Source organism: Lampetra fluviatilis, chromosome 8 (assembly GCF_964198595.1).
Source record: "Lampetra fluviatilis chromosome 8, kcLamFluv1.1, whole genome shotgun sequence".
NCBI classification, from domain to species: Eukaryota; Metazoa; Chordata; class Hyperoartia; order Petromyzontiformes; family Petromyzontidae; genus Lampetra; species Lampetra fluviatilis.
Window position 1 is genome coordinate 11394328 of NC_136282.1, and position 27994 is coordinate 11422321.

General features: G+C 45.5%; 1 protein-coding gene across 2 annotated transcripts in view; it reads right to left on the reverse strand.

Annotated features, from left to right (window-relative positions):
* Positions 1 to 27994, reverse strand: part of LOC144933875 (serine/threonine-protein kinase BRSK2-like) — a 189543-nt gene that overhangs the window by 39990 nt on the left and 121559 nt on the right. For both annotated transcript variants that reach the window (XM_078859140.1, XM_078859139.1), the window contains exons 4-7: positions 24584 to 24724; positions 4156 to 4272; positions 1894 to 1927; positions 1483 to 1551 (exon numbers count right to left, since the gene is read on the reverse strand). In XM_078859140.1, the coding sequence (XP_078715266.1) occupies positions 1483 to 1551; positions 1894 to 1927; positions 4156 to 4272; positions 24584 to 24724 (361 nt within the window). The remainder of the gene's footprint in view (positions 1 to 1482; positions 1552 to 1893; positions 1928 to 4155; positions 4273 to 24583; positions 24725 to 27994) is intronic.

The following is a 27994-nucleotide window of genomic DNA, read 5'->3' on the forward strand; positions in this document are numbered from 1 at the left end:
AGTCTCCAGTGCGAGGGTGCTCTAAACGGCCCCTCTCTCTCGGGGATCATTTTGACCAACTCTGCCACACTGGCCAGATGTCTTGGAAGAGGTGGGAGCATCAAACCACTTTACCCCACCACACGCTAACCTGATAAATTGACAAAATGTGGTGTATTCATTTTGCACTGCTGGATGATGGACAGAGGCTGCAGGATTTAAGAAAAGTTCCCATGCACATCACAGAGACACCATATATTCGTCGAACTCCGGAGGCCAACACGCATGCATTATTCTGCACACAGCACACATGGACACACATGTAAATGGGGCAGAGAAGCGAGGGAAACTTCACACGATGCAACGTGGGCTATGATGGAGGTAGACCAAATAAGCCGCACACACGGAAACACGTGTAATTCCCCAGGCAGCTAATCTTGTCAAAGTTTTAATTATTCAGGAGCCCTCTGATGTCGCTGCGGAGCGACGGATGCACCGACGCAGCGCTCGGCGCGTGATTAATCCTCACGAAGCGAGGCAGCAGCCCCCTCGGTTCCTCGAATCACAGGGATGCGCCGATGCCGCTGCAGAGGTGGGTGGAGGGCCGCAGGGCAACGGGCGATGGGGCAGCCCGAGGAGATCAACACTGAGGCCCTCCACTCCATCCACACCCCCCCCTCCCGGCATCAACAACATCAACAACACCAACACCCACCGCTTCCTCTGCGGGGCCCTCAGCCACTAATCCGCAACATCTCGTGCCACAGTCCTCCGTGCTATGTTTAGCCACGCGCCGTGTGCTTCCTTTCTGCGGCTCTGTAATTTTATTTTATTCCCCTCTTTTATTTATCCCCCCGAGGAGGGAATGATCTTTCCGCTTTATTTACTCACTCCTTCTCCCTTGGCGTTGCTATTTGCTACTTCAAACGTATCTCTCCTGCATTTGACATTCATTTGTTCTTTTTTAATTTCCGCTCAATTATCCCGCATCCCCGTATTCATTATACAACGGCCGGCGTAGATATACCGGCGGCGGGAGGGGTCCCGTTGTCCGTGCGTCTGTATTTACGCGCAAATCGTCTCGCCCTACCCCTGGGCAACTTTCCTTTGCATCTTTGAGAAATGAAAGCGGGAGGGTCAAAAAATAGCACAGAGTCCAATTGCTTTGAGCAAAGATCGCTGCACGACAGCTGCCACAGCTACTAAAGCTTCCGGGAAGGTTGGATCCATTGCCGCTCGCGTGGCGCTATAAAAACATCCGCTCCCTTTCAAGTCTCGTGTTTGTGGCAGGATCAAAAGCACCCAGGGAGAACAGGATACAATGGTGCTCAGCCAAGTGAGGAGGGGTGGGGGGCGAAGGCAAAACTAAAAAAGAAACACACAAGCACGCACAGACAATCTAACATCCGCTTTGCAGCAAAGCAAGTTGGATGCGGCGTAGCTCCATGGGACTCTGTGTAAACGGATTTTGGCGTCGGCCAGCTGCCACGGAGGGGAGCTTACCACCAGAAGCGCGAAGAGGATGACTCCGCAGCTCCAAACGTCAGCCTTCCTCCCATCGTATTTCTCTCCCTGGCAGAAGAGCGGAGATGCAGTGAGCGAGCGCGAGGATGGGCCCAAACTTCGGGCTGCGCTACTTACGGAATACAAAAGTGCTGTCTACATTGCTAAACAAAGAGCTCTGCGCTGTTTTAATTAATATTTATTGAAAGTGTAATTATAGGCATACGTTCGGTTTCACGGTGCCGGTGTGAAAAATTAATAAAGATAAATCTTGCAGTGCGAGCAGGAAAGTTTCGGCAGTTTGGTGAAGCGGTGTTTTAATTCCCGACAGCTTTGCTCCATGCTGTCTGTGTGCTCCGTTACATTGTAAGTATTTAACTCGTGTGTTATCACATGGTCAAGTGGACTCACTCGTATGACTTCGGGGCAGGCGTAGTGCGGGGAGCTGTGGAACGAGACACATTAGTCACGTGACAAAAATCCTTGAGGCCTTCCGACATCTGTTCAATGGAAGGTCGCTCCTTCTCCACTGGCGTTCTCTTGCTTCGAGGTTCTCTTTCCCCAGGCGTCTGTGCTGCCAACTCCCTGCCCCCGTTCAAGTGCAAGCTCAAGGCTTTGCTCTTCTCCACCCCCCCCCCCAAATCTATGAAGTGATTTCAATCACACCACACTTAAAAAAAACACACGTAAAAAAATTACCTTTTGAACACGTCTCACTACTTTGTGCAGCATCTTGAGCGAGAGTTGAATTTTTATGCCATGTAAATCCACATTGTGAGGTGTCATGATTCCACCACAATGTGCTCACATACTCTTAGGTTTTTTCGGTAAAGTCACGTAGGTAAAAAATAAAATTAAAATTAATAAAAGTAAAAAAAAGTCACGACGTTTTGGAGGCAACACAAGCTTCCGTCTTCAGGTGGAACAGTCACAGCACGATTGCTGTATCAAGTAAAGATTAATTTTAATTAAAAATTTTTACCTACGTGACTTTACCGAAACACCCTAAGAGTATGAATCCTTGCAGTCACGAAAGTTTCAAATCTAGAATTAATGTGCTCACAATTCATTTTCATGCCACGTTTTCAGGTGGCTGTAAGTCAATTTCCGTGTCAGATACACTTATTGTTAATGGTCCTTTTTTGAATTGCCATCGTGTACCTCTAATGATAATATTTCAGAATAAAAATTAGACCCTGCCATTGCCATATTCTATTTGAGACAATGTGCAGTCATAAAAAAGCACTCCATTAGATGCAAACTACACAGTTGTCACTCGGGGTAGATAGGGAACTCATGGTGGAGAATCAATACAATTGACTATATACATACTCGCACTCACACGGTGATTACATGCATTTTTCCCTTCAGTGTCAAGACACAGTGGGGCTTACAGATATGCTTAAAGCAAAACATGGGCTTCTCGGCCAAAAAAGAAAATTAAGAGCCCTACACAATTTGCATATTCAGCAGTTAAGCAATAAATACAAACCATGAGAATTACAGATACACGAGTGATCCCAATGACCTTTGATACCAAATTTATCGACGTGTAATTCTAATAAGGCACACCAATGCATACATACAGAAATGTTGCGGGTTATCCATCACCCCCTTCCATACATCTGCATCTGGGCACACACAGATGCTTGCATGCATATCCATGAACTCACGAAATCCCAACACCACATACGCACACACACGCGCGCTTTGACACACTCGCAAAACACCCCCCCATCCCACCCAGCTTACAATTGCTGTTAGCGAACATATATTAAAGTTGGCATGATACACGAGCAGTGGTGTGGCCAAACACCAAGTATATATTTAAGGCAAATTCAATTTAGGGGAGGCCTTGGTCAAAGTTCTGCTGACCCTTGAAACTCAGGTTAGCCGTGGCTGGGAATCTAACTCGCGTCGGCTGGGTTTGTTGTAGCACAGTGTGCTAACCACTGTGCCACCGCTCACCACACACGTGCATACAAAGACGAAGATCCCCGGCGTAGCCTCAACAGACTGTTGGGGCAAGTGCTGTTAGTGAGCACCTATGAAGGCCGGCACGGTACACAAGCGGGTGGGTGGCCAGCACAACCCCCTGCCGCCTTTGTCTCCCTAGTAGCAATGTTTACACACCACACCAGGTACTCATTTTAGGCCGAATCGACCTAGGGGAGGCCCAGGACCGGTACAGATAATCATTATTGGTGTTGGTTTTGGTCGTGAGTGGGAATCGAACTCGGGCTGCCGGGTCCGTAGCGCAGCGGCGCTACCCGGTACACTACCGCTCCCCCCTACACGTGCACACAACAAAGATCCCCCGTGTAGCCTTAACAGACTGTAGGGACAAGTGCTGTTAGCGAGCCCCTATGAAGGCCGCAACGGCACACGAGGGGGTGAGTGGCCAGCACCACGCCCGACCGCCTTTGTCTCCCTAGTGGCGATGTTTACACACCGCACCAGGTACTCATTTGAGGCTGAGTCGACCTAGGGGAGGCCCAGGACCGGTTCAGATAATCGCCACTGGTGTTGGCCATGAGCGGGAATCGAACTCGGGTCGCCGGGTTCATAGCGCAGTGCGCTATCCGCTACACTACCGCTCCCCCCTACACGTACACACACACACAGACACACACAGACACACACACAGACACACTCAAACCTGCACGCACTTACCCACAGCTGGTCTCCAGAAGGTTGTCGCCAACCTGCAGAGACGCCATGCCAAAGTCCGCGATCCGAATGTTGTTCTTCTCATCCAGGAGGAGATTTTCTGGCTTCAAATCACGGTGGCTTCGGAAGGAGCCAATTACGGTGCAGAGTAATTTGGAGGGCGAGTTGGGAGAACCGGAGGGAGAGAGACACGCAGAGAAATAGAAACAGACACGTGGGGGGGGGGGGAGAGAGACAGACAGACAAGTAGTTTAGGTGAAGATAAAATAGGACAGCGTTGGTAAATGGTGCAGACAAGGTTCAGGAATTGAGATTGCAATCGGTGCCAGCTAAGCAGCATGCACACGGCGTATTGTGCTTTGACGGCTTCAAGGATTTCGTCTCCCACGCCGCAGCAGATCCAGTCAGTCATAACACCTGGAGTGAGTCACCCACGCAATGGGAGGACGCGCACAAAATCCTTTGCCGAGCTCCACCACACATTGCCCAAGTCGTTTCAAAAAAAGGGAAAATACATTTCTGATTGGCAATTGCGGAGTTCATCGTGGAATATAAATGCACATCACGTGCGTTCGCGCACAGCTTTTTTCTCTCTCTTATTTTTTAATACGGACGCAACAACAAAGAACTTGATCAAAACATCTAGCAGCTTTATTTTTTGCTTAGTTATTTTGAAGGGAACTTTTAAAGATCGTCACGCCGAATGTAAACTCCCCGCTGGGATAAACACAGCAAGGGCGCGCTGCGCCTCTGAAATACAATAAAAATAATACGAGCTTTTTTAATTTGTTTTTGACGTGGAAGCAAAAGAAAGGGGGCCAGAATAATAAATAGCCATTGCGACAAAAGCCTCGTTCCAAAATAGGAGTGCATTTTCTCGAGGTATCGTCTGCCTTTCGGTTTAAATTTGCAGTCAAAAGCTTCCCGAATGACAGCAACATCTCCCTTACACTGTCCCAGCACAGTCCAGATTTTCTACATTTACCGATCTTCCATCAGGTCCATGTCGCATGCACGCGCCAGGGCAATACAGCGAGAGGGGAGGCCTAGAAAGAGGCGATTCCAAGTGGCGAGCCGGTTCACTAATGTGAAGGGACTGTGGAGTGGACATGGACGTGGATATTTCGTGGGACAGGAATGCGAGTAGAGCATGATCAGGAAAAATAAAACTCGAGTGAAACTAAACTTTTTTTTATTTTACCAGGTAAGGCCCACTGAGCCACATAGCTTGTTTTCAGAAGCGACAGTCACAAATGGTAGCTAAACCACAAAGTGGTTTATCGTGTGGAAGAAAAATCCACGCGACCACGGGGCGAACATGCAAACTCCAAAAATACGGGCGTCAGGGTCGGGATAAGGATCGAACCCATGACCTCTTGTATACCAGGCAAGGGAGTCAACACCTCGCCACCATGCCACCTCTTACCAGGATAAAAAGGTGAAGCATGGAAATGTCAATGTACAAAGATTAAAAATGTTAATTTCCATCAGAATTCTTTTGCGAAAATGTCCCGATCCTTCAAACATCAATGATGGGCCCAAATCACCAAGGTGATGTGTTTCAGTCATTTTATCAAGATGCGGCAACATTGGCTTGTATATAACTGCAGAATACTGGCAAATACAGAGGTGGCAGATGGGCCACGGTGGTAGCGTAACAAAATACGAAGCTTGAAATGCTTTGCATGTGTCCCTTGTTCCAACCCCATACCACATGTGCATCGACAGCTCTTTTAGTCAATCCACTGCCAGATGAGGAGGTCGATTGACCACAGTTTACCACACTGCTCAGTGCGGGGTTGGTAAAACGGTGGGGGGGGGCACAGGAATCGGTTCAGATACCAGAAATCGATTATCTAAGCCATGTCAGGGAATCAAACGCAAGTTTCTGGGTTGATAGTGCAATTTGTTAATCATTACACGTTCAGTTTGTAAAGCTTAAACAATTACTGTACTCACTGCTGTTGTACAAGAGTTCCGGTGATGCGTTTTTTAAAAACACACAACACTAATGTCTTAAAATGTCTTTGAAACATAATTTACAGCTAAATGTGAAACACTTTAAAGAGTCCCCAAACAAATAGTTTTAGATTCTTTTTCAGAAAAAATAAACAAGTTGAGTGGAATTGCAACACCTCTTACAGCGTCGCATTTATTTAACGCGTCACATTTGTAATTGGGGTGCAGGCCGTGTCGTGTTCAGGATACACTGGGCAAAACCACAGCATTAACATCATTAAGGTTGTACGTTGGGGGGAGGGGAAATACTGAATCGAGGCAATAAAATTGGTATGTTTGTTTAGCTCTTTGCTAACGATGAGCATACCTACCTGCCCATGGCATGGAAATGTAAATGAATAAAACACCACATCAAACCGTCTTTTTACCGTTCCCTAAAACACACCGATGCAATTTGAATTGCTGTAAATGAAACTTTGTTGCGATATTTTTTTCTCATTCAGCAATTTTGCTGCTGGGTAGACTGTCATACCCATGCATCTTTGACAATCAGGTGAACAATGACTGTGTTTGATTGCGTTTGAACTATCCAATATCATTTTAGCGCAAGGATGCCATTAAAAACAAGGATAAGGCACCAAGAAAATGGATATAATGCGTGGCATCCAATTTCTACATCTTCTGGCAATCTGGAGCCTCAGGTCTCCTGCAAGTGGCAGGGTAGTTTACGAAGCCTTGTTAATTCTGCGTTTGATATAAGCAATATCCACCACAGCATTGCCATCTACGTGTAGACACCATTCTGGCGTTTTATAATATTACATTACCAAATTTGCAGCAGCTACACATAAGCAATCACTCTTGACAATTATATCACGAGACTAAATAGGTTTTATAGCTTATTGTCACATCACCGGGGTCAAGAGAACAAGTCAAAACATGCCACAGTCGTGACTAACACAGTTCCTACCAGATTTAAATGGATAACATGCAACATTGTTACCTTGCTTTAATTAAATTTTAACACTCGGAGAACTGTTCGTGGAAAAAGGTTAATATGTAAGCGGAGCTGAGGCAGGAATGTTAATTGTGCATTTGCACATTTTATAAAGTGTAGTTTATAATTACAATGTAAAATACCCACTGTAAATTATTCAGTTACCAACCGCTGTTCATCGCACACTCACACAAAGGGTTTCTTTCTCGTTCACGCCTATAAACACGCATGCAGATAGCCCGTGACATTTGTAAAAAAAAAAAAATACCAAATTCAAATAAGACCCATTTTTACGTTATTGCGGTGTTTGGCGAGGAGTAATTTCTCCCGGCAAGATTAAAATTTCACCCAGGACACGTACTCTTTTTGCACTCATTTCGGATCGGTTCGAGAGCAATTCGTGAAGGGAAGCATGCCAACGTAGAAAGGTGTTATATGAAACCTCATCATGGGACAGTGGGTTTCCATTTTTAAATCCTTTATATTAAGTTCACTTGCTTGCTTAGGACCGTGCAAATCTTTCGGTCGTTTTTTAACCCACTTCCCGTGATCCAATCGAGCTGACATTTTCCACACATACTCGTTGTGCGTGACAATTAATGTTCGTGAAAATTTTTTTCCTAAATTTTACACTTTTTAGGACAAAAATATTATATTTCATTGCCAATTGCTTAATGCTGCCATGCAATCATCTGACCCATAGGTGGCAGCCATCTCAAGCCAGAGGACGAGATGACTCTAGCCGCCACGCATATAAAGGATTTATAGTTAAAAACTTTGTTTTTACGGGTTATACTTGTTTTTGGTTCCCTTTGAAACAGTGCAAAAGCCCTGCAGATGGGGGCATTTCAAGAGACATTTAGATGGGACAACAGAGCAGCCAATCCGTGGGTGTCAGAAGGCACATCCCACGAGCCACACGTGATGTATTAGGCCGCTCGCTAATTGCTTTCTAGGCATGTACATTCTCGCCTCGCTCTCGTCGTCACCGCGTTAAGGGGCCGTCCATAAATGACGTCACGTACCTGGGGGGGGGGGGGTCAGACATTTGTGACGTTGTGTGACGAGGTGGGGGGGGGGGGGTGAGAAATGTGACGTCACATCAAAATGCGCAACTTTAAATATAGACAAACACGTTCTACTTAATTGAATAGACTTTTTAATTAATGATTTCTCCTACAACATCAGAGTGCAGCGCCACATTAAATACGCACTACAATGACAATAGTTTAAAGCGATTTGAAGCATGTTTTATTTGCAAAATGGAAATATGTTTTTGTGACGTCATATTTGAGGGGTGGTCTGACTTTTTGTGACGCCGTGTGAAGAAGGGGGGGGGGGGTCAAACATCATCCAAAATAGCGTGACGTCATTTATGGACGGCCCCTTAAAGTAACTTATACAAAAATCATTAATATTTCAATGAGTTTCTTAAATAGAGTATAATTCACTCTGTATATTAAACTGCATATTAATGGTCAAACGAAACGGAACGTAATTTTTGTGCTTATCAATTCGAAAACGCGGCGGCATATTTCACGACGCTGCGGCTAGTTACGGGCTTATCTTCATAACCTTGGAAATGCCAATTGCGTATTTTTTTTTTTCACGAACGTAATAAAGGCATAAAATTCACCGCAAGTCATCATAATCATTACCGTAACTCTTCCCGAGCATACAAGGGCGCCACAAGGCCGTGACCAATCGCCGGCGATAAAAAAAAAACACCCCCATCGGCAAACGTGGAGAGAGAGAGAGGTGTACGGCGCGCCTGTTGGAATTGTGCCGCTGATGCACCGGGGGTGTGTGTTTCACGGCACAAGAGAGAACACACGCGAGCAGTGGAGGAGGCAAGTGAGTAATGGCTTTTCCCTGTCAGCCTCCATCCATCAGTCTCCCACTGATGGGCCGCTGTCTGCGTCATCTACCATCAAACCGCTGATTGCTCGTCATCACTCACAGGCCCGCCAGGTTCAGCTTTCAACCCCGGGGCCGTATTTCACTTTTCTGGGAAAGCGCAGCAAGGAATAGGGGGGCGTGGGGGGGTGGGGGAGTTGAGGCAATTTGGATTGCTCTCTGTCTGGAGTGGCGAGGGTGTTCCGTTTGCCGAAAAGCGACTGATAAAGCAAATGCTTATTTTGTCTTCGGTGCCGAAGCCGTCACCTCATTCCCATCCCCCTCCTCGTGTCTCTTGCCTTTGTCCGCTGCCGCATTATAAAGTCTAAAATAGGTGAGCATCATTCTGATAGGGTCCGAATGAAGGTTGGGCCAAGGGGACCTCCGCCTATGAGTGGTCTGTCATAAAAATAAATAAATCTCGGTGCTCGGTGTCAGGTGCATTTCATTGCACACGGCTAAAAAAAAACAACCCAGGCACTGCTCATCAGCTGCCAAATTAGCGGGACGTGCTGCTGGGTCCTTGGAGATAATTCCACTGGGCAGGAGAGAGGGAAAAGCAAGAGGAGGAATATTACAGTTTGGGGGGGGGGGGCAGGGGTGAATTTGGAGGGACAAGCTGGAGCGACGGCTGGCCGAGGATGTTGAGGTCACGGAATCGCTACGCCCGCTGGCTATCATCACACAATATCTGCGTGTGGCCAGGCGATCCCGCCAAGCCAGCAGTGTGCTCCCCCAGCTGTTTGCTTCGTGCCGGCTTCATTGAGGGCTCCGAGAGGTGGCCACCACCCCCCCCTGCAATCACTCACGCGGAAACCCCGCCGTTGCCGGCTCAACCTTGCACCAGTCCGATCGGCGGTCGACTCATTTTTCCCCTGATTGGCACTTGCACGGATAGCTTGCGCCTGCCCAGCCCTGCAGGCTTCGGGGGGCGATTGACAGCGCCACGACCACGTCGTGCCGGCTTCACCGGCCCGAGCGAGAAGGATGGAAAAACCTGAAGGATTAACGAAATGACCTCGTGTCGCCGTCTTCTCATTCATACACTTCGCCACGTGCTGATGTTATTAAAAGTGGCAACCGAAGATTGTCAGGGCACGTGCCCGTCTGCCACTCGGGGCGTGCGAGGGGCTTGTCGAAGCAAAGGTTGTGAAACAGTGGCCGTGGTCCAGGGGATTGCCAGTGAAGAAGACTCCCAATTTCAATGGCGATAAAATAAAATAAACAGTTGAACGTTGCGTATCATTTCCAAAGTGTCCTCAGGCCACAGAGCGCGCAGATGTATGTTGCACGTATCACTTGATGGCATTTCATAAGAATCCTTCGGTGTGTGGAACCATTAACAATGAAAACGTTAATATAAAGCTCCGGGCTTGCGATAATGCATTGTTATTCATTTATCGCGCACCTCAACGGTGGCCCATCCCCTATTTTCCCAAACAATATCCATTAAATTATTTCAGGTTTCACATACCGTGCGGATGCTGGAGCTATAAAAGCCAGAACGAATGGCCATATCGCAATTTATTATTCTGATTTGCGTATCGCAATTGAAATGATTTCTGTGGCTGCGAGAGCGCGGGCGGATGTTCCTCATTTCACAAGCAGCAGAAACCCCGGGTTTTTAAATGTACAGAAATAATTTACATTTATAGACACACTGCGCTTTTACACACTGCATATTTCATGCCAAGCGTTGTACAATGACAGTAAAATAAAAAATAAAGAATCTCGACGTGTCCATTGCTCATTACGAATGCAACGTTCGCACCATTCATGTCCACTTTGAAAACGGATCCTGTACGTTATGTTTGTTTGTTGCCCATCGCATTATGCAAGGATAGTCGAAACCGTTCGAGAATAGTGGCGTTAAATATAAATACATCCACGGGCATTGTTTACATTTTAATTTGTATCGACATTTATATTGACTCTACTTCTTATTATTTGTCAATCCACTGCTGGATGAAGGGCACAAGATCCCGTGTTAGTCGTGCGTGGAGGGTGTTTGACCATACTTCACCAGGCTGGTTAGCGTGGGTTGGTAAAAGAAAGGTTGGCACTGGTTTGGATATCGCTCGCCAATTATCTTAGCCATGGCCGGGGATTTCACTTAAGTTGCCGGTTTCATAGCATAGTGCACGAACAATTGCAACACCACAACACCACCAACCACCACACCCTATTATGATAGCATCTTAAAATAATATAGAAATCGCAGCTTCAAATTTAGCCGAATATTACGGATTATTTTTCAAGGTCTTGTTCTCAAAACCTTTTAATAACCCTCCACTGCACATACAGCACCCACGCAGAATATGCAGCAATGGTACCGCATATCTTTTAAGCATCGACGCAAGATCCAGACGCGCCACTTTGGCGCTTGAGCGTGATCGTGTCGGTATGACAAGTGTGCCATTAAAGGCAAATCTGGAACCAATTTGTGCATCACCCGGAGAACAGAGCCGCGGAGGGCGGCACGCATGGCACGTCCAATACACGGTGGCAAAATGTATTTGACGCTGCGCTACATGGATTTCCCGTTACGCGGCGTGGCTGTCTGCGAAGGCGGGCCCCTACGCCGGGCTCAATGGAGGGCAATATCGGACTGTCAATTTCACTTTGTGGCCATGCGATAAACGCACACGGGGTGCCGTCGCCAGAGCCACGCTTTTCCCCGCGATCTTGCGGCACGGCGTGGGTGCAAATCGCGGCGTGCGTCCCCCCATTGCAGGAACACAGCGGCCGGGTGTGGGAAAATGCACTTCCCAGGACACTGGATTACAAGAATGATGGATGATCTGTTGGACTCGGCTCTAGAGAGAGAAAAAAGGTCCTGCATCTATAAACATTGTCTTCCCACTGTCCTCCCTTCACAGACAATGACAAAGTTCCCCTATCTAGCCTCCATAGGAGGTGAGGGCAAGCACGTGCAGTTAGCAAGCACCTATGAAGGCCATGACGACGAATCACACCTTGACCAACTTTCGCCTGTCCAGTGCTGATGTTTTGCATACCACACCAGCAATTCGTTTAAGGCTAAGTCGATATAAAGGAGGCCCAGTACCAGTTCAGATATTCCCCACCGATGTTAGCCCTGGTGGGGAATCGGTGCCGGACTGCGGGTTCGTAGTTTAGTGCGCCAATCACAATACCACCGTTTCTCCGCCATTAGCATGCACACACACACACACGTACGCAAATCTGTGAGTCACTCGTATAGCCAACAGCCGTTCAGCACCCCTTAATATTTGCCACGGGACTTTGAGTCACGGCCACATGAAGCTGGCGGCAGTATACCGCCACCACTGTCCATGTGGTCGATTCATAAATTGTAGCAGTGGGAGTTGTCACTGATGGATTGGCGAGCAACACTGCCTGGGGGTCGGACAAATCGACATTGCATTCCACAAGGGGAGTGGCTATGCTGAAGTCAGCCCGGACGCAGCGATGCATACACACATGCAGACAAACAGCAAATCGCTGAATATGCAACAAAACCATCGCGGCACAACGATGGTGCGTCATCATCATCGTCGTCGTCATCAGCCGTGGTGGAAAAAAAGCTGTACAGCTCATTGGATTCTTCCAGTATGAAATAAATATTCTGATGATGCAAACTTGTTACGAACACCTGCAAGGTGATCCATTGGTGCCGACACCGACTATTCTAATAGATGTAAAAAAAATCCCCCGTTTTAGATGTAAAAACTAGATGCGTGTGCAAAGATGCGCAGGCAAAATATATATATGTGCACACACGTTTGCACGCAACCACGCCCGCGCACACACCCCAAACGCCGAATTGTTTGCAGCCTACGGCCGACAAGCTACTGCACGCACAAACGCGCACACATCCAATATCCGCAGATGGTGTTGACAAAGGTGATTGGTCAGAGGTAAGGGAGGTCTTTGCGGGAAAATGATTTGCTCCAGGAGTTCATGGATTTTGCGCTGAAAATGTTGGAATGGGGTCAGCATTTTGGAACCGGCCGGTGATCACGACCGCCAGTATGACGACAGTGAAGGAGTGCTGCTGTGAAATGCAATGATTTCATTTGCGCAATTCATAATTCTATCACGCGGAGCCTATTCCATGTTCATTTTTGAATTATATATAGGCGCTATACAATTTCTGGAGAGAGTGGTGGTGCTGTGGTTAGTGGGGAGCGGTAGTGTAGCGGTTAGCAGCTACGCTACAAACCTGGCGCCCCGAGTTTGATTCTCGCTCAAGGACAAAATAAGTTACGATTATCTCAACCGGTACTGGGCCTCCCCTAGGTCGAATCAGCCTCAAATGAGTACCTAGTGTGGTGTGTAAACATTGATACTGGGGAGACAAAGGCGTCAGGGGGTTGTACTGGCTACCCACCCCCTCGTGTGCAGTTCTGGCCTTCATAGGTCCTCGCTGACAGCACTTGCTCTAACAGGCTACATGGGGGATCTTTGCTGTGGTTAGTACACTGCGCTGTGCACCCCACCCCCTGGTCTCGATTCCCAGCAGAGGTTAACATCGCTGATGATTGACATGAGAATCGTTTCTGGGAGTCCCCCTTCACCAACTGGCGTTAACCAGTCGGATGTAGAATGGCCAAAACAACTTTCATGAACGAAATGTTATGGTGAGGCCTTCATCTGGCAGTGGATAGACAAAGGGTTATAAAAGTATTATTACATTATTTTACACACTCTATTGGTGTATTCAAAACAGAACTGAAGATAGGGCTACCAGAAATTGTCTGCTCCCCGTTATCGGTGAACACATTTCTCATTTGGTTTTGAGAAAAGTCGAACTAAAAGTATAATTCACGAATGGACCTTGGGGACAATGAGGATAAACCCACCACGGTGCTAACACACAACTCAAGAGGAGCGTATCAATTTCCAGCAAATAATTTCAAAGCTCATTATTTACAGGGTATCTTGCAATGTTGACTTAGCTATCACTTTCCTGTCACCCTTTGAAAAATACGCGCCAGGCCATTAAGGCAAGTGCGCAAATCCCAAAAAAATTCATCAGAGGGATAATTAGATAACTAACGGTGGAAATGAAACACGGTGACATTGGGATTAAGCGGGACCCGTCAGGACTGAGCACACACAACAAACACGGCGCTCTGTCCATTAGCCTTACTGTTGAAGAATTAAAAAAAATGCCACCCCCTGGAATGCCCTAGCCCTCATTACCATAAACCATATATCTACAGCATAAATTTGTATACATTACCACATGTGAAGCCCTGGGGCAGAATGCGTGTGGTTCGTCAAGAGCTGACACACGAACACAATCAAAAAGACTATGCTGCTGTACTTATGGCTATGCGGGTGAATATGGAAGAGGTAATGGATATTTAAAATGCTAGTGCTCGTGTAAAATTAACTCATTGTCAAAAATTGTTCACAGTTCACGCTGGCCAACATAGAGAGAGCGATACAATTTGGAAATTTCGTTTTCCTATATCATGGGAATGTCCCCTAAATAAAGGGCGATCTCTTTACGCTCGAGGCATGCAAGCAACTATGTGCCCCTTAATTCCAATTTTGCGACGCCTAAATTGGAGCCACTTATCATTTCTTAATAACATCGCGTTACATTAGATAGTTAGCCGCATGAAACTCACAACCAGATGAGATTATAAGTACGCACGTAAAATTGTTAATTAAGTCAATTGTTCTTTCATGGGATAATGCTCTAAATTCGAGAGGGTATTTTGTTAAGTTCTGAAATTAATGGCACATATTTACATTCTTGGAATTTTATTTAAAAATAAATAAACTAATAAAGGCCCATCTACGTTGAATGATTTCCCCCCGTGTAACCCGATCTCATGTGGTCATACCAAAACCAGCCGTTCGGGACTTATGCTTTTGTTTCCCCCTTGTGCGATAAAACCAAAGGCGGCCCAACTGGAAGAGGTCGGATTTCTCTGCTCATCGGTTCATCAAGGTTCAACCAGTACGAGGGCAACGTGTCACAGGCAAGGCAAATCGGGCCGCATTCACTCGTGCGGTGCGTACAAAGTCCTTAGTAAACTTGCCATCGTGTACCGGCGGCTTGGCCAAATGAGCCAGCCGGAGGAGAAGGACGCATGTCTCCCAAAGATGTCAACAACAGAGAGCGTTTAGAGTGGACGAGCTGCACCGCACGCAGGCTCACAAATGAAGAGGCAACAATCAAACACGCGCGGCGGGTTTTAATTTACGCGCCGTGGCAGCGTGTTTCACCTCCGGGGGGACAAAGGTTCACCGATTTTCGCGTTAGTCTCTAGGCTCCCCTGATGTTGCGGTTGTGGTCGTGACGGCATCAATAGGCACCGCCCTCGCAGGAGAGAGCTCAATATCTAGGGGAGAGCTGAATATCTCGGGCAAAGCGAAATACCCCCCCATCGCCCCGCCCCTCACCACCCCCCCTCAAAGATGATCTCCCCATGTAAAGGACATTGCCAAGGCAACTTTTGCCAACAGTGCCTAAACATTTCGATTTAAAGTTTTCGTGACTGCAGGGATTCATCTTCTTGGTTCTTTCGGTAAAGTCACGTAGAAGGGAAATAATAAAATAATACAAATAAAGCATAATAAAATAATTCTCACGACGTTTCGGCCACAACGCAAGCAGCCGTCCTCAGGTGAAGAATATGTCTGTCGGAAAGACAGCGTCTGAATGCTGCTTGCGTTGTTGCGTTGTGGCCGAAACGTCGTGAGAATTATTTTATTATGTTTTTTTTTTCCCTTCTACGTGACTTTACCGAAAGAACCAAGAAGATGAACACTGATTAATGTTTCGTTCCTTCTTTCTCCCTCTCTCTTTCTCTGTCTCCGCTTCTCCCCCCACACTCTACAGCCGCCCCCCCCCCCTAACCTCCCGAAAATAGCAATTCCTAGCCTGTGTAATCAAGACGTGGGCTACAGCAACCGCCTGGGTGGCTGTCAGGCAACGAGACTGTTGAAAATGCCACATGCTAATGAAGGTTATTAATCTAGGGATGTCATAATCACGAGGCCCCTCCCATGCCCCCCCCCTCTGGTCAAGAGCATCCAACTACCGGAACCAGTTAAGCGTAGCGGCTGGCGTTATTTAATTAACCGTTATTTATATCACTATACCAGTGCAGGTTTACGCTCATTTCACCACTTCCCACCCCTCCCCTCTGCTGTAAGCAGCCGTAATCTGCGGCCATAAACGTGATTAAACGTGCAGAGTTCCCCACAAACAACCCCATAGCGCAGTAATAACAACAACACAACAACAATAATGCTGGATGCGTAATTGTTAGCGAAGGCGACGGGCTTGCGTTGAATTGCAATTGCCATTGCCCATCGTAATGAAAAGTAAATGAAGATTTGAAATTTTCGTGACTGCAGGGATCCATACTCTTTGGTGCTTTCGGTAAAGTCACGTGGGTAGAAAATAAAATAAATTAAATCACGACGTTTCGATTGCAACACAAGCAATCATCATCAGGTGGGAAAACCACAGCAATAATTTTTGTTTAGCCGATTGCTTGTGTTGCAATCGAAACGTCGTGATTGAATTTATTTTATTTTATACCGACGTGACTTTACCGAAAGAACCAAAGAGTATGACAGTAAATGCTTTTCGTTCCGTACGACAACGCGAGACGAGGCAAGTGGGAGGCGGATGAGGTCTTCAGAGCGCCCACCGCACTCGTCGTTAGCACTGCCGCAATACACAAGGATGTACACAAGGATGTACACAGGTGGTCCCTCGATTTACTTAAAAAAAAACGCACGTGGAAATGAAATTTTTGTAAATCAGAATGGCTTTTCCCATTCATTTAATACCAAAGATTGGGGCTGTGTCATTCCAACTCTACTCCTCACCTGAAAATGTCCACCTATATCACTTTTCACAATACGAAAATAACATGAGTATTAAAACGGCTGAATCATACTTTTTTTTAACAAAAAGAATTCACCTTTTCAAGGAACTCACCAAAAAGATCTGCACGTTGGAAAGACCGGACGGGTGACGTGGAGGCGTCGCTGTTGCCCTATGGGGGATACCGGGACACTGCCGCAGATGGATGGACGCAGCTTGCCGGGTGCCTCTTCTTTGATCTCATGGCACGTGCGCCGTTAGTGAAATTTCCTTCATGTGGAAATTCGATTTCGTTCATCGAAAAGTTGCCCGCCCCCCCCCCCCCCTAATATATCAGTTATGTTCACGTGACATTTCGTAAACCGAACGTTTGGAATTTGAGGGAGAGCGGTAAAGTTTTGCAGGTATTGTGGGCAGTGCCCCCCCCCCACTCCTTCGCCAGAGCAAAGAGAACACGGCGGTGTAAAGATGACGTTTTACTGGTAGGAACCTCCTGGTTACACCAGCCCGCAGGGGATTATTGTGTCCGTCCGTCGTGCAGGGAGGTGCTGGGTTGGGGAGGGAGGGGCTGGTTGGGGAGGGTGGGGAGGGGCTGAGTGGGGAGTGTAGGGAGGGGCTGGGTGGGGAAGGTGGGGCTGGGTGGGGAGGGTGGGGAGGGTGGGAAGAGGCTGGGTGGGGAGGGTGGGCCGTGGGAGGGGTGGGGCTGGGTGGGGTGGGGCTGGGTGGGGTGGGGCTGGGTGTTGTGGGGCTGGGTGGGGAAGGGGCTGGTCACCCCGTGGTGCCCTTATAAAACTCAACGTTTAACCTACTCACGCCAGCTTGTGCCCGCCCTCACAGTCGGGCATATTTGCGGAATACACCACGCCGCCGTTGACCCTGGCCATTGACCGAGCAGCCCAACGTTCCTACCAGCTCCCTCCGCAGGAATGTGTTTTCATCACCGGAGATTGCACATTAAAACATTTAAAAACATTAACCATTTTGTATTTTTTTTTTAATTAACAGTTGCGTTTAATTCTGTTACACTACCATATTTTTCCCCAATAAGGAATGTTAACAACTAGTAACGCAAATCTTTTAAAAACATCGGGTGGAATTTTCAGGCTCACTCGGTGCACAGTCGACAATGAAGGCTCAATACGAGCTTGTGTTTTGATGTCAGCATGAATAGGAGGACATAATTTCACATTTGTCCAGGCAAAAGACTAAGCTAAACTGACCTTTGTTTTGCAGAAGTAAGTGTGACATGTTTTTATATGCACCATAAACGATGTCAATTAACCTTTACCCACTGCAGCTGACATTCAAAGAGCAAGAAGTAGATCGTTTTTTTTCCTTTCAAACCAAACTATAAAGTGTTTGGAAAATAATCAATTTAATCCAATATATATAGTCCATAATATAGGTTTTTTTTGGGTTAGATCGCGTAAATATAAATGTCATTAAACCCAACACCACCAGACAGCCAGATTTGGCGGTCACCTGATGAAGCTAGTTGAAATTACTGGCGAAACGTCGTACTCAGATTGTAAATGTTTTGAATTTGCTCTCCAACACACCGGTGTGCTGTACTAGTAACGATTTGGCACGTTCTGTTTACGTAACAACCCTTACTAATTGGCTGTGTCGGGTGGTGGCGGATTTAACGACACATTTACATTTACGCGATCTAACACAAAAAAACCCTATATTTTGGATGATATCGGTGGTGAAAGCTTACGAGTTAAACTGGTATATACAGTTCTAGATTTGAAGCTTTCGTGACTGCAAGGATTCATATTCTTAGGTTTTTTTGGTAGGTAAAAAATTTAAATTAATAAAAGTAAAATAAAAATCACGACGTTTCGGAGGCAACACAAGCTTCCGTCTTCAGGTGGAACCGTCACAGCACGATAGCTGTATCAAGTAAATGAGAGATTACAAGAGATACCACTCCGTATATATAATGGTTGAGGGGGGGGGGCATGGGCCAGGAACGGCCCACTTTTTATTATTATGGTAAGGTGCGGCTTGAGACTACGGCTAGCCTACATAACAAAATGCTGCAAATGAGACCGAGCCTCTGCCATGTAGATGGTAAAAGCACAAAGGCAGGTCAGGAAGAAACAGCCTCCTGCTATGTTGTTTGGTGGGTAAAACTTATAGCAGGAAACAATTATTATTATTAATTTAAATTTCAATTTTTAACCTACGTTACTTTACCGAAAAAAACCTAAGAATATGGTATATACAGGCTTGCAGCATCCTGACAAATTACAGTATTCTTTGACTTTCGTTTTTACTTTTCAGATTTCAATTTGACTTTGCCTAGAAGACTATTCGCATTAAAAAAATAAAACCATTGGAGAAACATTATTAATGTTGTTGCTTGACATTAAAATGAACTTCTTCACAATTTCTTCACCGAAGACAAAATCATGGTTGCTGGGGCCATTAAGATAACCGATGCTGAATTCACAATTTATCGTGTCATTTTTGCATTTATTTGCTAAACAAATTAAGATGAATGTTGGAGGGATGCTACTAGAAAATACATCGGTTATTAAAAGCAGACAGAGATTAATGTGATGAAATAAAAGAAGCAAGAGAAGGTCAGAGTACTTTTGAAAGCCTGAACTTGGAAACGAAAATCATTATTGGAATGTGCGTAAAGGGGAAAGTTTTCAATCAGTGCATATTAACTGCTATAACTTATCGATCCATACTCTTTGGTTCTTTCGGTAAAGTCACGTAGGTGAAAATAAAATAAAAATAACTAAATCACGACGTTTCTGAGGCAACACAAGCTTCCGTCATCAAACTTCAAGTCTAGAATTAACTTATGGATCGATTGCAATCGTAAAATGACAAGGAAAATGGAACAAAATCCGAAAAGTGTAAAATTAGGTATGGAGAGAGGTGCACACTTGAAATTTTACCGAGACAGAGTCAGAATCTTTTTTTAAAGACCGGATGAATCCAGATGAGCTATGAAGCTCTTTTTCAAAGATGTCCAGTCGTCACAGATGTCCAGTAGCAAAAAATTCGCAGTAGGTCAATGTCCAGAGGACAGAAAAAGGAACCGTACAGATGCGAGAACACAAATTAAGAACATCCCCGTTGGCACACCGCCGCCAGCGACGATGTTGTCCGGTGGTCGAGACTCACGATTGAATGGCAGCTAAAGGAGGATAAACACAACATGGGGGAGAATGATAAATGAGATCAGCTCACGTGCAGGACCTAGATGGGTTGTTACATCGTCACGAGACCATGAAGGAGAGCAATGACTTGGGGAGGCCTTTATCCAGTAGTGGATGATCACGGTTGGCAAACTTGGTTAAGAATGGTCTCGTACAAAGGTTATGGGTTTTATTGCCGTAATTCACCATTCACCAGACCTGGCGGCGGTGATTGTTATTGTATAATTATTTATAACTGCCCATCGTGTTCATATATAGGCGTTTCTGTTTGTCTATTTATTCTTGCCCAGCGTGAAATGTTTTCCATTAAATAAAATATAAACGAATGCGCTCTTTGAACTAACACAATGGTTAATGAAAGAGAGAGCGAAAAGTGCATATAAAATAAAACCCATTACAAAATGTGAACGCTGCTAGAGAATTCTGCAATGCCGTGTGCATGTTAAAACCCACAAACTCGTACTTGAAGGTCACTCAAGTCAAGACTCATAGCTTCACACTCTCAAACACATGTCAAAATAAACCAACATCTGCTGTCCAACTGAAGAGAGCAAAAGCAAAGATAACATGAAATAAGACGCAATATCAGAGGAAGGTTTCCGTGAAGGTGAGCTCCAAATCTGAAGGCGGATTTACTTCACTATCAGCCCTGGTGAGAATTCAGAAGTCTCTCGGCCAATACAGCACTAAGATAAGTAGTCTGTGAGCCCAGACCAGATATTTCACTTTTCGGCACCACCTGAAAGTGGCATTAATGTAGTGGTTCAAATTTCTGTGTGGCCAATCAAAGTGAATTATGCGGTAACCATTTGAAATGAGTGGGTTATCAAGTAATTCACTCTCATTAACTGTATAGATGAATTGGTATCACTAGCGATAGTGGTACCAATTTCTGCTCTGGCCCATGGACTCTAAGGCCAATCCACGTGAAGCATGGAACCCGGTGGCGAGATAGCGACCTATTTAATTAAAATAAGACTGTAAAAAAACATCAAAGGAAGCACCTAAGCAAACGTTTAGAACATTAAAAAAAAGTTAGTTTTCCCCAATAAAATGTAAGTATATTTTTTTCGTCAAAGCTGTGCCTAATACTTGCTATCACATGTGGTTTGGAAACAGTCATTATTATTTTTACAAATACTCAAAAGAGCACAAACAACCACAGACAGATGCTTGCTTAGAATTACACAGAGGGGCAGAAAGGGGTTCAGAGAACCTCCGCATGTTAAAGTTTTAAATAATGCTGTTAAGAAGAGTAGGTGGGCCTGGACAAGACATGTCACTGCAAGGGATGATGGCCGATGGCTAAAAATAATGACGGTGTGGCAGCCACGTGCCGTGACGGGTACAGCAAGATCCAACCGCGTCCGTCTGGTGATCGCTGAGCTGCATTGGCTTCCGGTTGCTGAATGAATGCATTGGAAGGTCGCACTCATTACACACAAAGTGCTTGCCACAAATTAACCACAATACCTTGCTGATCTCGTCAAGGAGCACAAGCCATCACACGAACTCTGGTCATCATTGCAGCAGATTTTGGCTAACCATCGAACAAAGACGGTCAGTGCATCGCGTGCTTTTAGATGCACCTCTGCGGCCGTCTGGAATGCTCTTTCTTCCGATATTAGGAAGCCACTGGAGCTACGCACTTTTAATTCTCAATGAAAACTAATTTGTTTAGAACTGCTTTTTTTGTTTAGTTTGTTGTCCTTTCCTCACACCTCCGATTAGCACAATTGGCTATGTTCAACATAAACACATATATCCAAGGGATGGAACGTGTCCGAGTGGACATCCAATGAGGAGATGCAGCGATGACTGAAATCAGCTCTATGGATTGCGAAAGCTTGGCGAGGCCTTCATCCGGCAGTGAATTAATCATCGCCGACGACGACGATAAACATTCGAGCATAAAATAAAAGCAAGCCTCGGCCACTAAATTAATTCCGTTTTCAAATTCTCAGGTCTTTATTTATTCATCCCCCACCGGCAGGCGTTGGCCACCCTCTGGGAGCAGTTGATGCGTGGGACAGCCGCGGCTGCCACGTCCGGAATAGCGCCGCCTCTCCCCTGCTGCTTTGCGTTGCCTACTGTGGCGCCTGATGCGAGCGCCAACGTCTAAAATGCCAAAGCGCCGTCGCCGCACCACACACGTGTCGGACTTTCCCGCACCATCTTGTGCCAACGATGATGCGGTCGTTCAATTTCGCACGCGCGGCGAGATTTTTCGCTGCCACCTGAGTATCGCCGACTCACTGACCCCTCTCACCGCATGTTAATTCATCAACATTGGTGGCTTCGGGATAAGCTTGCAACACCGATCATACCGTGATGGTTAAATCAAAGAAACGAGCAAATAAATCACACTCATTTAGTCCATATATAAAACACACGTTTTTTTTTCTACTGTACGCATTATACAAATCAAAATAAGCATGCGGAATTGCAGAATATTCATGAAACATACAACATATTTAAAATGGATGGTTTTAAAAAGCAGTGCATGAATGCATTGCAACTGCGGAATGTTTTTCCCCCAGAATTGCTGCGAATCTCCTCAAAAAAGCGACAGATCGTGTGTTTTTATAATTTCACGGCACACTCTCACGGATATATCACGGTCTAAAATAAGACATCAAAACTCCTTTCCCGCGTATGAACTGTACAAGGAGCTTCCTTTGTTGGTGGACAATGAGCAGATGCAGAGAAGAGAGTAAAAAAAAAATGGGAGCCAATTAATGTCGCCGAGGCAATGCCATGGCCAGGGACAATTAAGTGGAATGTATTTCTCTCGTCTTCCATTACGGAGTCATTTTTACAGACTGTCGCGCTTCACGCAAGCTGATTCAGCTAATTCCTCATAAACGAGGCCTGCAGCTTTTTAATTTCATCTCCAAACCTGCTTTATCCCTCAAGAGTAATTGGAACTCGTAAGCAAACCCACAATTCATTTTGGGGAAAAAATATATCCAAAATTGCCACATGGCAGGTTTTTTTTGGTGTAAATTATACCTGTAAAGCGTGACACTTGCTATTTGATATTTAATCTCTAATAGATTGCTTTTGTTGAAAAATATAAATCACGTGATAATTACACATTGTATGATAGCGTAGCTTGTTGGTAATTCGCTGAGTGCTCTAACCATTTCAGAGGGGATTTCCAATTCAATTACTTCTAATGGATTTTTCTAAATCCACGCCATAAAGTGCACAAAGCCAGTATAGGCATATTTACGGTGGTGAAGGGAGGGCTGTGTTCACTAAATCAGCCGACAGACACAAATAACTGAATTGGAGGTGGGAGGGCCAGTGCCTACAATTAGAACAAAAACAACACCGCCAATACAAATGGGTTCCCAGGCAGAATGGCAGAGATGGATTGCAAGGTTCAACGTTACCCGCCACCCTGACCGTGCCACGCAACAACCAACCCCCTCCTCCCCACCGCCCCACCCCCCCACCCCAACAGCTATGACCCTGCAGCAACCGCAGGCAATTCCCATCGGCATGAATATTCAACGGAGGTCTGCGCGAGCAGCAAGCCGCGGATATCGCGCCTTATCGCAAGGCTGCAGACTTCCGGAAGTCATTTCGAGGCCACCTTCTTTTAAAAAAAAACGGCCACACTGCTCTGTTATTCTGCACCCTTTCCTGCCCGGCTTCACGCACACCGCTGGAAAACCAACTATATATTTGCTGAAAATCCATTCATCCTCGTTTTAAAAATATGGATCATCTATACACAGAAATTAGCATATGTATATTCTTAGGTTTTTTCGGTAAAGTCAATTAATTTATATTATTTTATTTTTTATTTTTATTTTACTTTTATTAATTTTAATTTTTTACCTACGTGACTTTACCCAAAAAACCTAAGAATATGAATCCTTGCAGTCACGAAAGCTTCAAATCTAGAAATAGCATATGTATATTTATACATGGCCAAAAAAATTCCTAAACATAAATGAAAATGCATACAAACGAAATATCTATATGATATTGAATCAATGGTGAATTATTCATTAATATATTCATTCAGAATTCGAAACTATCATGGAGCACCGCAGTCACACATTTTTTTGTATATATATAAACGTAGAATAAGTCAAAATCCCAAAAGGAAATCTACCAATAATGTTTGCACAATGTTGTTCATCAAAAATGATTTTGCATCAACATTTCACCAACCTGCACTGGCCAGCATGGTGAAGCACGGTCAAAACAACCCCCACGACTGACAAAACATGGGGAAGTGTTGAGCCTTCAGTGAATATAACAAAGGTAACAAAGGCCTGTATGCGATTGTCGTGATCAATAAATACATTTACAATCGAAATGCAATATATGCGTGCTTGTGAATAACCAAGCATTCTCAGTTTCTGAGAAAAAAATATATATAACCTTACAGTGTGCTGTGCATTCTGGCTCAAAATGAGAAGGGAAAAAAAACAAACGCAGCGTTAAAGTAAGGGGTTAAAATGCGGCACATAATTAAATATTTTTTGAACATAAATTGAAATCTGTTGTGGCCTCCAGAGAGAGCACGATTTGGCTCACCATATGGAGTGACTGTGGCAAAAGTCCAGCGCAGAGATGATCTGGCGGAGGAACTTGCGCGCTTCCTTGGGGGTGAGTCGTCCTTTCTTCACCAAGTAGTCAAACAGCTCTCCTCCTGACACGTGCTCCAGCACCAGGTACCTGGGACAGATCGCGCCGACACGGACAGCAGCAGCAGTAGTAATCAGGGGCAGCTCGCCAGCAGCTCAGCCACGTGACCGCACACTGCTGAGAAGGCCTACGACGACACTCTACCCCTACCAAGGGTGTCGCGAGCAGTAGCACGTTTTTGTTAGCATCCTGTGATATGAGCGTGAGATGGCCACAGTTTCTACGAGGCTCAACGGCTAATATCAGTCACGATTATCTGAACCAATTATCCATTCTTGCCCCCCTCCCCACCCTCCTTCTTTGTTAACTTGCAATGACCAGGGCGGTGAAGTATGGTCAAAAAACCCTATGGCCATTATGGAATGGGGAGACCTTCGTCCATTTAGTGGACTGCATTTTGCTAGAAATGTAAATGTTTAAACATACTAAGCTCCAATATGCTGACTGGGATAAGTAGGCAAAATGAACGCAATTCAAGTGGGCCTTTCACATTCATTATGCGAGCACAAAATATGCTCACGCACTGCTGTGGGTGAAGAAAACGATTCAGTTGCTTGCACCGTAGGACATGCAGGCTACTCATGCGTGCAGAGATCAAAGCACTCATCAAAGCCATTTATGTAGGTGGGGGGAGGGGGGAAGGTGATGGAAGAAACTTAACGAGATTAATGCTTCCTTAATGCACGTGCAGAACATTAACAACGAATATTTAACAGAAGCGTATACCCGGTCATCTAATTCAAATGAGGTTTAAATGATTTTCTAATTGGGAGAGACCAAAGGCAGATGGCAAGATGGAGTTTTAGGGGAAACTAATTCCCCACCATCAGCCAAGCAAACCTTGAAAGGTACAGATGGAACGAAAGGGTGCGGACGACTTGTCAGACTGATTTGGGAAGTAAAATCTAAGCCAATCATCGCAAGAGAATGGATAAAGAATGTAATGTATCATCCCTCCTATTATTCGTGGACAAAATGTGCACAGTCAATGATTCGTGAATGTGTCGTGCCAAATGTCACGCGTATTTATTATGACCCCATCTGCTGCACCTTTCGTTCAGCAAACATGAAATTCAGGACACGATGCAGCATTGTGGCGTTGACGCCGCGTGCTGATTTATTCAGCTGCGATATGTCTTGAATTAAAACCAATGCAAACATGGACATAAATAAGCAAACAATTTGTTTACACTGCGATACGCACGTTTAATCCCATCAGGTTAAAACGAGTATATAATGTAATTTAAGAGCTTCACTGAATTTCAAGGCACAAGACCATTTCTCAGGAGTGTCCTGCAACTGGGATGTTGGATAAATTTATTTTAAAATAGGTTCTGCAAGTGGAAGGAAACCAGATCACCCATAGGAACCGCTTGCATATGAAGGAATAAACATGTACACGAGCCCACTTTGCAGTACTGCCGTCTCCTGCCCACCGGCTGAGGAAGTTTCCTAAATCTGCATGATCCACCAACCCTTGTCTCCTCCAAAGGACTGGATTGGAAGAGTGTGCCACCATGCCGGGCCAAAGAAGGCCCACTGAACTATGTAGCTATTTTTCAGAAGCGATATGGATCACATATTTTAGCTCAACGAAGTGGATTATCACGTGGAAATGTATTGCAGCCAGATACTCTTAAACGCGTGACGTTGATTCGAAATGTGCAGGGTAACACCAGAGAACCCGGAGAAAAATCCAAGCGACCACAAGGAGAACATGCAAACTCCAAATATACAGGCGTCAGAGTTGGGATCGAACCCACGACCTCCTGCACACCAGGTGAGGGAGTTGACATCTCGCCACCGTGGCCACCTAATGTAGGCGGCGATGCAACAAGAGAGCCATGTGGAGCCTGATGGGTGGAGTGGAAACTCGCAGTGACGCATGAGATACACAAATTAGTGTGCCGAAACAGCAAGGTCGACATTGCCCTTCACCAAGGCAAGGTTACAAAAACTAAACTAAGATGTTTTTTTAGTTACTTATGTAATAACAGTAGAGTCAACTTACGGTGCGAGTGGACTAGTGGCCACGGGAGGTAATGACAGGGGAGTCAGCCTGCAGTGTGAGTGGACTAGTGGCCACGGGAGGTAATGACAGGGGAATCAGCCTGAAGTGCGAGTGGACTAGTGGCTACGGGAGGTAATGACAGGGGAGTCAGCTTGCAGTACTAAGGGACTGGTGGCTACGGGAACGCTCGAGAATAGGAGCGTGGCCAGGTGATGTAAGAGGGCGGTGGAGTCAGCTGGTGGAGCGAGCGGTCTAGAACCAGCGAGAAGGTTCGAAAATGGGGGCGTGGCCTCGGACCGTATACATAAGGAAGATGCGCGGGAGACTCGGGGCTGTCGCAGTGGAGGTCTCCGCCTGTTCGAGTGTGAGCACGCGGCTCCTTAATAAAGTCACCATCTCAAGACAAGTGCATACAAGTCGTCTTTACACTTACAATTGCACGAGCATGGATAGCCCATTTTTGTATCAATCAACTACAATACGAGGGCCTCGTGGAATATTTGACCATAATTCACCACTTGCGAACTTGATGAAGGTGAGAGCAGAGTACAGAACAGCAACGGATTTTGCTGCACAGTCTTCTGCTGTCCACCTCGCTCATTGCACCTATCTTTTGAGAAAGTTGGTCACCCATTTGAGCACTAGCCAGACCCAAACCCTCATTGGCTTCCGGGATTTAACGAGATTGGGTGCGCTCCGTGCAATATGGTCGTTGGCTAACTTATATTTAACCTACAATTTGGCTGTGAAATTTGATAACTTTTAACGTATGTATTGTAATGTATCATTATGTTTAAATGAGAGAAAGGGACTTCCAATGCCTTTACGATGATTTATTAAGACATAAGAGAGAGATGTTGAATAATTGTCATAATTTTGAGCCAAATGAGTTTGTGGAGCAGAGGGGAAGCTTTTGAGTCTGCCCTCGAATTTTTGTATGGATATCGGGCGCCAGTCTCCTTGATGCCTCTCCAGGGCTCGTCGTACGATGTGACAGCTTGTCAGGCACTGGTAAATATTTCACAAATGACAGGATCCCATCATCCGAGAATGGGGCGCATTGCACGCATGCACAGCTCTGCCATGAATACTGGCACCTTTCTGTTGCGGCAATCACAACTTAAGTTGATTGCACCACTGTGTAACAATTTTGTATTGTATTCTTGTTCCTGGGTATTAAGTGTTATTTCCTAATTTCTTATGCCTGAAAAGTACAGAATATGGCTATTATTCCCCGCAAACTTTGCTTTTATGACCAGGACAATGATATTTTGAAATTTACATATTTT